Below are 12,726 nucleotides of genomic sequence, written 5' to 3' on the forward strand. Positions count from 1 at the left end.
TTGGGGAGGACGTGGGTAGTGTTTGAGCTCTACTTTGCAATGGCAGTGGAGGGGGGCCCACTGTGTAAGTGGACACCTCCGCCACAGACACACATCATGATAATATTATAATAATAATTAATATTTATTTCATTATATCCTGCTTTAACTTTCCTCAAGTATTGTTGTTGTTTTGTTGTTGTTGTTGTTGTTGTTGTCCTGCTTGATCTCTCCCGAAGGAACTCAAAGCAGCTGTGTATCCATTATTGGTATTAAAATATTTATTATTATCAATATCATTAAATATATTATTATAATTATTATATGTATTTATGCTCTGCTTTACCTCTCTCTCCCGATGAAGACTCAGTTGGGAGGGGCCTCTGAAGGCCATCAAGTCCAATCCGCTTCTGCCTTCATGCAGGAAAAGCACCATCAAAACACCCCAAACAGATGGCCATCCAGCCTCATTCAGCCACCCACCCACTGGTTTTTGTTCACAAAGCATTGAAAATAAAACCACAAGAGGCATCCCCTTGAATTTCTGCACAACGAGACTGTCAGGATAATTGGAAGTATTATATGTATGTTTTTCAATGTGTTAATAATGGATTTATATGTATTTCAAAATGGATTCAGTTATGTTCAGTTTTGTTCATTTGTGCATTAGATTGTTATTATTAGGCCAGAGAGGAGAGTCCTTGAAACGAGATGACAGGGATCCCTTTGCCCTGAGAAGAAAAGGGAGTGTGCCAGATAGGAGGCAGGTAAGGCAGGAGGGCAGGTGTCCTCCTTTGCCTGTGTGTTCAGTGCTGTGCTTTGTGAGTCGCCATTTTCAGCCGCCAAGATGTAGTCGTGTCTGGAGAACAAGCCCTATGAGGAGCGGCTTAGGGAACTGGGCATGTTTAGCCTGAAGAAGAGAAGGCTGAGAGGAGATATGATAGCCATGTATAAATATGTGAGAGGAAGCCACAGGGAGGAGGGAGCAGATCAAGGGTCTGGAGAACAAGCCCTATGAGGAGCGGCTTAAGGAGCTGGGCATGTTTAGCCTGAAGAAGAGAGGGCTGAGAGGAGATATGAGAGCCATGTATAAATATGTGAGAGGAAGCCACAGGGAGGAGGAGGGAGCAAGCTTGTTTTCTGCTTCCCTGGAGACTAGGACGCAAGGGAACAATGGCTTCAAACTACAAGAGAGGAGATTCCACCTGAACATGAGGAAGAACTTCCTGACTGTGAGAGCCATTCAGCAGTGGAACTCTCTGCCTTCCCCAGAGGGAGTGTGGTGGAGGCTCTTTCCTTCCTTGGAAGCTTTTAAGCAGAGGCTGGATGGCCATCTGTCAGGGGTGCTTTGAATGCAATTCTCCTGCTTCTTGGCAGAATGGGGTTGGAGTGGAGGATGGCCCAGGAGGTCTCTTCCAACTCTTTGATTCTAGGATTCTATGTGTCTTGAAATGCTTTCAGTACACTTTATTATTTTTGAAACTGAAGAAGACTGCAGTGTGCTCTGTGAGTCTGTGTGAGCGAGTAACCTCAAGGACTCTGTGCATGACCCAGGGGTCACACGCTGACAGAGACAACATAAGCAGGGCATCAATCCTGCAAAGTTTCAGAAAGACCCGCTCATCTGCTGATTTTTAGGATATTTTTAAAGATTTGGAGGGGCCCCGTTCCGTTTCATAATCCGAATCTCCAAAGCTTCGTAATTGTTTAGTTAAGATTTGTTCCATGAGTTGCGATGGGGAAAATGTCGAGGCTTGTTTCTCTGTCATTTTTATGGCTTTCAGGATGAAACTTGCCACGCTGGCCGGTAACATTTGCGACTTTAGGACGGCCAAGTTTCAGAACGTTTCGGAGTTGGGGGGGGGGGTCTCGTCTTGAATAGTAATTCGGAGATTTGTATTAATGGAACGCACAAACCTCCCAATTATGAAACGGGCCTCCCTCTGAAGCATTGCATGGCCCTATTGCAACCCTTGCTTATATTGGAGGAAGGGTTCTTCCTCTTCCTCCCTCTGAGCGTCCCTGCGGCTTCCCGGAGGTGTTACCTGAGGAGGCTGGTGGTGCTCCCGGCCTGGGAGCGGTCCGTGTCCCGTCCGCACGTGATGGCCTTCCAAGCCTTGCCGCTCAGCTCGCTCCGCGTGACGCCCTGGCGGAAGAGGGCCGCCCGCTCCTCGCAGCCGATGCCCCACACCTGCGGGAGGAACGCCTTGCACACTCACCACAACACAACGTGTGACCTGAACACAACCCCTCTAGGACTGGCATGGCCCAACGCCCACCATAATCCCTAACGTTCGGTAATAATAACAATAGTAGTAGTAATCAAGGTGGTCAGTTGAAACATTCACACCTAGCTCCAGCAGACAAGAGTCCTTTGTCCCACCCTGGTCATCATTCCACAGATATATAAACCCATTTTTCCTACTTCCAACAGACCTCACTACCTCTCAGGATACTTGCCATAGATGCAGGCGAAACGTCAGGAGAGAATGCCTCTAGAACATAGCCATATAGCCCGAAAAAAACCCTACAACAACCCAGCTGAAACATTCACAGCTAGCTCCAGCAGACAAGAGTCCTTTGTCCCACCCTGGTCCTTCCACAGATATATAAACCCAGAGGTAGTGACTTCCAACAGACCTCACTACCTCTGAGGATGCTTGCCATAGATGCAGGAGAAATGTCAGGAGAAAATGCCTCTAGAACATAGCCATATAGCCCGGAAAAACCTACAACAACCCAATAGTAGTAGTAGTAGTAGTAGTAGTAATAATAATATAATATTATGATATATAAATACTAAAATGTAATATAAAATAATATATAACAATAGAATAATAGTATAACAACAATATAATATAGTTTATAATATCATAATATAATAAAATAAAAATATTAAATTATACTATATACAATAATATAATACTCATATAATTCAATAATTATAACATAATAAATTTATAAAAATATTATAAGTATAATACAATAACATATATAGTTATAAAATAATTGAAGTAATTTAAGAATATAATAATAATATTATCATAATGACATATTTTAATATGTATATTTTAAATAGTTACGTGATTTGATTGTGTGTTTCAGCGCTGTTGTAACCCACCTCAAGCCACGAGGAGACGTGGATAAGAAATATAATAACAATAAATTAATAATAATAAATAATTTATTATTTAATAAATAACCATTTATTAAATAGTAATAAATTTAATAATAATTTAATAATAATTAAATTTAATAATTAATTTAATAATTAAATTTAATAACTTAATAATAATTTACATGTTTGGATTGTGTGTTTTAGCACTGTTGTAACCCACCTCAAGCCATGAAGAGAGGTGGATAAGAAATAGAATAATAATAATAAATAAATAATAATAATAATAAAGAAATAATAATAAATAATTTATTATTTAATAAATAATAATTTATTAAATAATAATAAATTTAATAATAATTAAATTTAATAATTAATTAAATAATTAAATTTAATAATAATGCATTTTAATAAAAATTTAATAATTAATTAAATAATTAAATTTAATAATAATTTATTTAAATAATTTATTATTTAAATAATAAATAAATAAAACAAATACATAGTTCCTTCTCGGAAACAGGAACGTGTTCCAAATCCACCTTGAGAGATTTGTTGCTGTTGTATTATTATTATTGTTATTATTACTATTCCCTTACTCCAAGTCCAAGGTCCCAATCCAGCCGCCATTCCACTCCACTAGGATTGTGTTCAATGACGCTCTGGACGTTGAGTGAAAGGGGAGTGGATTTCCACGAACCCTTTCCTGGCCTCCTCCCTCCCTCCCTCCCTCCCTCCCGCCAGTGGTTCCCAGTGGGAAGGCCGAGCCTCACTCACCTGGTCATTGAGGCCCACGTCCAGCATCACCAGTTCACCCACCATCCCGATCCAGCTGGTGCCGCAGGGATTGTGCGAATTCACGCCCCTCCGGAACCAGACCTGGGAAGAAGAAGGGCAAAGCAAGGTCAACGCTGAGGACCTGTCAATCAAGCTATTCCCCAAATTCGGAAAGTGGAATAAGTGGGGATGGTGGGCTCTCCTTATCAGAGGCTGGAAGGCCATCTGCTGGGAGGGCTTGCATGGTGTCTTCCTACATAGTAGAAGGAACTCTAGGCTTCTATTATTATTATTATTATTATTATTATTATTATTATTATTATTGGGTTGTTTTGCTTGCGTGCAGGTCGCTTCTGTGGCGAGTCACTCTGTGGGAGTCACTCTGGACCGTGCCCTGACCTACAAGAAGCACTGCCTGAACATCAAGCAAAAAGTGGGCGCTAGGAACAATATCATACGAAAGCTGACTGGCACAACCTGGGGATCACAACCAGACACAGTGAAGACATCTGCCCTTGCGCTAGGCTACTCTGCTGCTGAGTATGCATTCCCAGTGTGGAACACATCTCACCACGCTAAGACAGTGGATGTGGCTCTGAATGAGACATGCTGCATTATCACGGGGTGTCTGTGCCCTACACCACTGGAGACATTACACTGCTTAGCCGGTCTTGCACCACCTGACATCCGCCGGGAAGGAGCAGCCTACAGTGAAAGGACCAAGGCAGAGACATCTCCAGCTCATCCCCTGTTTGGGTATCAGCCTAGCACGTCAACGACTTAAATCAAGACATAGTTTTCTAAGATCTACAGAGACACTCACTGGAACACCTCAGCAAGCGAGAGTCCAAAAGTGGCAGGCTCAAACCCATGGCTGATACCCAATGAGAGGCTCCCCCGTGGGCACAGAGAAGACGGGGCGACTTGGAAGGTGCTGAACAGACTGCACTCCGGCACCACGAGATGCAGAGCCAACCTTCAAAAATGGGGCCACAAAGTGGAGTCCACGACATGCGAGTGCGGAGAAGAGCAAGCTACTGAGCACCTGCTGCAATGCCCCCTGAGCCCTTCTTCCACATGATGCACCAGGGAGGACCTTCTTCTTGCGGCAACACCAGAGGCACTCCAAGGGGCCAGAGACTGATCAAAGGACATTTAATCCACTACCAAACTCACACATTTTGTATATGTTGTTATTATGGCATTTTTTTTCATTATTATATTACTTTTTATTATTTTATTACTTTTTATTATTTTATATGGAATAAAATGCCCTACCGGCAGACATCAGGCAGGCACCTTCGCTGCTGGCGTTTCGGAGAATGGTTAAGACCTGGCTTTATGAACAGGTCTTGACATATGCAAGTTGTAGTTACTGCTTTGGTTAAGCAGTGCAACCAATCCTAGGAAGACGGTAAATGGAACATAGGAATGGCACAAGGACGATGAGAACGGATCTGATTTCAACGGAGGCGTTATGTTATGTCTGTCTTGTTGATCTGTCTTGTTGATTGTTAACTGTTGTGGATTGATGCTGTTGATCCTGGTTGTTGCGTTGTTATGTTTTAATTGCACTGACACTGTTTGATAATTGTACCATGTAAACCGCATTGAGTCGCCTGTCAAGGGCTGAAAAAATGTGGCATAGAAATAAAGCAAATAAATAAATAATATTATTTTTAATTTAAATTACATTATATTATTATATTTTATTTCTGTATTAATATTTTATTATTATAATGGACTGGTTGCCCTGACAGGACAAATAAATAAATAAATAAATAAATAAATAAATATTATGCAGAGGCTGGGTGGCCATCTGCCTGGGGGGCTTGGATGGTGCCTCCCTGCTTGGGCTGGCCGGCCCTGGGGTTCCTTCCAATCTGGGATCCAATGCACTCCAAGGAGCTGCTGCAACTGCTCAGGAGCAATCTTGGATTCCTTTTTCCTGCTTTGCAGTTGGGGAAGAGTCCAGTGCGGGCAGAGGGCACCCTCTGGGCTGGCTCACCTTCCGGTCTTTGGTGAGGGCCCAGACCACATTCACGCCCACAGAGACGTGCAAGAGGCCGCAGCCCGGGACCGGAGGCTCCACCACCGTCCACGAGAGACCTGGCGGGAGAAGGACAAGGAGAAGAAGCGGCAAACGGTCAGCCGAGACCCAAAGCAGAGGGACTTGATAACAGTAGCAAGGCAATATGGTACAATATCATGTCAGAATATAATAATATAATAATATAACAATTATACTATATCATACTATTATTATATTATGCTGCTGAGCCCACCGTGGCGCAGTGGGTTCAACCCTTGTGCCGGCAGGACTGAAGACCGACAGGTCGCAGGTTCGAATTCAAGGAGAGTGCGGATGAGCTCCCTCTGTCAGCTCCAGCTCCCCATGCAAAGGGGGGGTCATGAGAGAAGCCTCCCTCCCACAAGGATGGGAAAAACATCCGGGCGTTCCATGAGCAACATCCTTGCAGACGGCCAATTCTCTCACACCAGAAGCCACTTGCAGTTTCTCAAGTTGCTCCTGACATGAAAAAAAAGTCATAATATAATAATAATTATAATAAAATATTACTTTTACTAAAATATTAATATACCAATAATACAATAAAATATTAATATAATATTGGGTTGTTGTAGGTTTTTCGGGCTCTATGGCCATGTTCTAGAGGCATTCTCTCCTGACGTTTCGCCTGCATCTATGGCAAGCATCCTCAGAGGTAGTGAGGTAATACAATACATTAATATAATATATTAATATAATATTGACAATACATTAATATAATATTGATAATAAAAAGGTAAAGGTTTCCCCTTGACATGAAGTCCAGTCGTGTCCGACTCTGGCGCTCTTCTCCATTCCTAAGCCAAAGAGCCGGTGTTGTCCATAGACATCTCCCAAGGTCACGTGTCCACTGGCAGGACTGCATGGAGCGTCATTACCTTCCCGCTGGAACACTACCTATTGATCTACTCATATTTGCATGTTTTCGAACTGCTAGGTTGGCAGGAGCTGGGGCTAACAGCGGGAGTTCACCCCGCTCCCTGGATTCGAACCGCCGACCTTTTGGTCGGCAAGTTCAGCAGCTCAGCAATTTAACCAGCTGCGCCACCAAGGGGACTATACTAATAATATAATAATAATAAAATAATAAAAAGTGATAAAAGAATAGTAGTGCAATATAATAATGAAAATAATAAATATATAATATTAAACTAGTAATAACAAAACAAATATTAAAATAATATAATAAAATAAAATACAACAATATACACATAAAGCATTAATAGTAATAATAAAATATTAATACAGAAATAAAATATAATAATATAATGTAATGTAAATTAAAAAAAATATAATAATATAGTAATATAAAGTAATAAAAATAGTAATAAATCATAAAATAATAAAAATAGTGATAAAATAATAGTAATGCAATATAACAATGAAAATAATAAATATATAATAATAGACTACTAATAAAAAACAAATATTAATATAATATAATAAAATAAAATATAACCATATACAAATAAAACATTAATAGTAATAATAAAAAAATAATGCAGTAATAAAATATAATAATATAATATAATGTAAATTAAAAAGAATATAATAATATAATAATATAAAATAATAAAAATAGTAATAAATCATAAAATAATAAAAAATAGTGATAAAATAATAGTAATGCAATATAGTAATGAAAACAATAAATATATAATAATAGACTAGTAATAACAACACAAATATTAATATAATAAAATAAAACAATATACAAATGAAGCATTAATAGTAATAATAAAAAATTAATATAGAAATAAAATATAATAATATAATATAATGTAAATTAAAAAGAATATAATAATATTGTAATATAAACTAATAAAAAGTAATATGATAATGGAAAAAATTGCCATAATACCACAACCAGCACCACAACAGCTCACCCTGGGGGTTGTTCCTGTCGACGCCCTCCCTGACCGCGGCCTGCCCCTCCCACAGGACGGCCCAGACCAGGTCATCCGGGCCGCAGCTGATCTGGACGGCCTCCCCGGGGGCCGCCACCACCGACCAGGAGGAGCCCTCGGGGTTGTGCGTGCAAACGCCTTCTCGGTACCAGACCTGCAGCAGAGATTAGTATTATTATTATTTATTTCGGGTATTTTTACCCCACACTTCTCAACCACCTGGAGGGGGGGGGGGGGGGGAACGATTTGCAGGCTCGGACGCCGCCTGTCCTCTGCTCCCTTTGGAGTGCATGCTGCCTTGGAGGAGACATCCTTAGCCCGGGTGGCACCCGCTGGCCCCTGACTGCTTCCTGCCTGGAGACATAGCCAGACCCATCATAATATTCATAATAGAAGCAGCCAGGCCTCAGGCCCCTTCCTCCCCCCCGCCTCAGCCATTTCAGCAGAAAGGAAGGGAAAGGAAGGAAGGAAGGCTCTTGTGCTGTGAGGAATTGTGGGAGTTGGAGTCCAAGACATCTGGAGGGAGGGCCAAAGTTTGCTCATGCCTGCCAACTTAGTATTTTCTGCAGAAATGGAACCTCTACTTAAGAGCACGCCAACTTCAGAGCACTTTGAGTTGAGAGCCGTTGCTCGGACGGGGATGTCAGTGTGTGACAGAGTCCTTGAGGTTACTCGCTCACACAGACTCACATAGCACACTGCAGTCTTCTTAAGTTTCAAAAATAACGAAGTGTACTGAAAGCATTTCAAGACACGACTACATCTTGGCGGCTCACAGAGTACAGCACTGAACACACAGGTAAGGAACACCTGCCCTCCTGCCTTCCCTGCCTTCTCGCTGGCACACTCCCTTGTCTTCCCAAAGCAAAGGAATCCCTGCCATCTCGTTTCAAGGACTCTCCTCTCTGGCCTTATTCTCTCTCTCTCTCTCTCTCTCTCTAATAGTAACCATCTAGTGCACAAAACTGGACATAACTGAATCCATTACTAACACATTTGAAAACATACATAGAATACTTCCAAGTATCCTGACAAGGGATAGTGAGTGCCCGAGGGAACGCAGGGGGCTTCAACCAGGATCGTCTCGCAATGTCACATTTTCTCCCCCTTGGTTTATTTTGAGGGGGGAAGACACACACAACCTCCCCCCCCCCCCCCAAACAGATGCACGCAGTGGCGACAAAAGGCTTCCTTCCTTGCTTGCTTCCTTCCTTCCTTCCTCCCTCCTCTTCCGCGTACGTACCTTTCCTTGCAAAGAGACGGCCCAGACAGAGAGCCTGCCCGCCGGCTCCTCGGTGATCTCCCACCCCCCCACAGAGAGGTCGCTGAACGGATCCGGCAGCTGCTTGGGATCTTCCGGGGACGGAATCTGTTGCGCCAGAGAAAAGGAGGAAGGGAAACAGCATTGGCCTCACAACCCACAGATGCAAGTAGACAGGCCCCGACATTGGCAGTCTTTAGCTGCGCCCGTACCTTGGGAAGTCTGACTTGGCCACGGTGGTACACGCTCTGGTCACATCCCGCCTTGACTACTGCAACGCTCTCTACGTGGGGCTGCCCTTGAAGACGGCCCGGAAGCTCCAGCTAGTCCAGCGCGCGGCAGCCATGTTACTAACAGGAGCGGGACGCAGGGAGCATACAACGCCCTTGTTGTTCCAGCTCCACTGGCTGCCGATCTGCTACCGGGCCCAATTTAAGGTGCTGGTGTTATCCTACAAAGCCCTAAACGGTTCCGGCCCAAAATACCTTGCGGACCGCATCTTGGCCTATGAGCCCACGAGGGCCTTGAGATCGTCTGGGGAGGCCCTTCTCTCGATCCCGCCTGCCTCACAGGCACGCCTGGCGGGGACGAGGGACAGGGCCTTCTCGGTGGTGGCCCCCCGGCTGTGGAACACCCTCCCTGTTGACATCAGACAGGCGCCCTCCCTTATGTCCTTCCGTAAGAGCCTGAAGACATGGCTATTCGAGAAGGCATTTAATTAAGTGCTACAGTAACTGGAAATGACAACTGGAACGGAATATGACTACGAGACGGATTATGATTCTACGATAAGACGAAGCGGATTTTTTAGTGTAATTTAGATGATTGTATATTATGTTGGCTCATTGTAAATTGTCCTTTATATGTTTGTACACCGCCGCGAGTCGCCCCAGGGCTGAGAGCGGCGGTTAATAAATGCACCAAATAAATAAAATAAATAAATAAATTAGAAAGAACTTGAAGACCTGGCTGTTCCGATGTGTCTTCCCGGAATAGGAAATCTCCAATTCCAAGTCCCACAAGCACTTTAGTAGATCTAAGATTGCCGCACACCGCACACTGCACTTGCCCTATAAGCCTTACATACCACCTGTCACATCAGCACTTTTAATTCTGTACCCATTACTCTGGCCCGGCCCAGTTTTATTGTGTTTTGGTGTATTGTTTATTGCTTGTTGTTTTGCTGTTTAATATAGCTTTAATTGTTTTTAATTTGCTTTAGGTGTTGTATTGTTATGTTGTGTTTTGAGGCCTTGGCTTTTGTAAGCCGCATCGAGTCCTTCGGGAGATGCTAGTAGGGTACAAATAAAGTAATAATAATAATAATAATAATAATAATAATAATAATGCAGGCAAAACATCAGGAGAGAGTGCTTCTGGAACATGGCCCGGAAAATGCACAGCAACCCATGAAAGCCTTGGACAAAGCATCGGTTTTGCTCCTTTTTCCAGCATTCAGGGATTCCTGGGTCCCTCCGCCTCCCTTGGGACGCGTCTGGGAGAAGGAGCGTCTCAAATGGAGAAAGCACACTCGGCAGAGACGCAGAATGCCTTTGCGGCAAAAGCAAGCGCTTGGCCTGAAGGAGAAGCTGAGGAGCAGAAGAAGAAGAGCACCGGGCAGAACGGAGGCGGACGCAACACGTGACAGCCAAAGCAAGGGACATCTCAACCATGAAGTGAACTTTGCCATGAAGGAGGAACATCACGGCCGGGTTCAGTCCTGGACCGAGAGGGAGGGGCAGGAGGGACGTCCCTCCCACAGGGCGGACGGAGCCTGGACCGAGCGGAGGAACCACCAAGGGTCCCATCACTCCAGCCCATCCCCTGTTTGGGTATCAGCCAGCATGTCAACGACTTAAATCTAGAAATAGCTTCCTAAAATCTACAGAGACACTCACTGGAACTCCTCAGCAAGCAAGAGTCCAAAAGTGGCAGGCTCAAACCCAGAACTGATACCAAATAAGAGACTCACCCCTGGGAGCACAGACTTGGAAGGTGCAAACAGACTGCGCTCTGGCCCCACGAGATGCAGAGCCAACCTCAAGAAATGGGGCCACAAAGTGGAGTCCACGACATGTGAGTGTGGAGAGGAGCAAACCACTGACCACCTGCTGCAATGCACCCTGAGCCCAGCCACATGATGCACAAGGGAGGACCTTCTTGCGGCAACACCAGAGGCACTCCAAGGGGACAGAGACTGCTCAAAGGACATTTAATCCACTACCAAACTCACAAGTTTTGTATTTTGTGTGTTTGTTTGTTTTGTTCTGTTAGTAATGTAATAGAATTGACTGGTTGCCCTGACAGGACAAATAAAAATACTCCTGCAAAGGAATCTCATCAGCCCTTGGCAAGAGGATGGGGAGGATAAGTGTGTGTGTGTGTGTGTGAATGGAGCCACTTGGTGCCAAGGCAATGCTGCATAAAAGTGACACGCATGGTGCTCAAACCCCGATCTGGTGCCCCTGGGATCTCAATCAGAGCCAGCCGTCTCAAACATATAGATCAACCACCCCGTTCCCCCTCTTCTCCAGGAATATACTGGTGACACTCCCCGTTGTGCGCCATGTTCCGGCCCCCTTTCAGAGAGGGGGAGGGGAGGGGGGGAGGGCGCACCTGTGCCCAGGTGTCCCGGGCCACATATCTCCGGAAGCGGATCCACCTCCGCCGCCGCACGCAGGAGTTCCACCGCTGCTCCTTGGTGTAGGCCGCCGGGAAGTCCATGGCGTACGTCCAGCCCTGGGGAGGCAAGCCGGAAACAGCGCCAGAATCAGGCAAGGAAGGGCCTTCCACAGCCAATCTGACCCCACTGGAGACATCCTCCGCCTGGGTGGTGTTCAAATATACTGGGTGAAATCCTCCCCCCCCTTTTGCTGTGGTCTCAGCCCCGTTCTCTAGTGTGAGTTAAATGTAAGTTGGATGCTTGTAACTGGGGGGCAGCATACAGATAGATATAGCATCATAAACTTGGAAGGGTCACCCAAAGGCCATCCAGTCCACCTTGTTCTTAACTAGGGAGTCAATGTAAGTCAGATGTGTGTGTGTCTATGTGTCTATGTGTATGTGTATATAAATGGCATGAGTAAACTTTGACTCTCCAGGTATTTTGGACTCCAACGCCCACCATTCCTCCTCACGGCCTCAGCCCCCTTCCTTGTCCTTTTCCCTTTCCTTTTCCACTTAAGTGGCTGAGGCGGAAAAGGAAGGGGCCGGAGGCCGTGAGGAGGAATGCTGGGCGTTGGAGTCCAAAACACCCAGAAGTTGGCCCATGCCTCTTATAGAGCAAGCAAATCTATAAGGATTGTCTCAGAAATAATTAATAGGTAAAAGAAAACAATCCTGGGGGTGGAGGGGGTGGGAATTGCACATGTTGATGTGTATGCGCATGTCTTAAAATAAAAAATATAGAGTAATAATAATAGAATCCTAGAATAATCCTAGAATCAGAGTGGGAAGAGACCCCCTCCTGGGCCGTCACCCAGTCCAACCCCATTCTGCCAAGAAGAAGGAATATTGCATTCAAAGCACCCCTGGCAGATGGCCACTCAGCCTCTATTTAAAGAAGGAGCCTCCACCACACTCCCTCTGGGGCAGAGAGTTCCACTGCTGAACGGCT

At 44.4% G+C, this 12,726-nt stretch overlaps 1 protein-coding gene across 1 annotated transcript in view; it reads right to left on the reverse strand.

Moving 5' to 3' along the window:
* Nucleotides 1–12,726, reverse strand: part of LOC132780043 (tectonin beta-propeller repeat-containing protein 1) — a 43,539-nt gene that overhangs the window by 23,288 nt on the left and 7,525 nt on the right. Inside the window, exons 4-9 of the mRNA XM_067461491.1 lie at nt 11,727–11,849; nt 9,093–9,218; nt 7,829–8,003; nt 5,880–5,980; nt 3,872–3,973; nt 2,025–2,170 (exon numbers count right to left, since the gene is read on the reverse strand). Coding sequence (XP_067317592.1) covers nt 2,025–2,170; nt 3,872–3,973; nt 5,880–5,980; nt 7,829–8,003; nt 9,093–9,218; nt 11,727–11,849 — 773 coding nt within the window. The remainder of the gene's footprint in view (nt 1–2,024; nt 2,171–3,871; nt 3,974–5,879; nt 5,981–7,828; nt 8,004–9,092; nt 9,219–11,726; nt 11,850–12,726) is intronic.

This window comes from Anolis sagrei, chromosome Y (genome assembly GCF_037176765.1).
Source record: "Anolis sagrei isolate rAnoSag1 chromosome Y, rAnoSag1.mat, whole genome shotgun sequence".
NCBI classification, from domain to species: Eukaryota; Metazoa; Chordata; class Lepidosauria; order Squamata; family Dactyloidae; genus Anolis; species Anolis sagrei.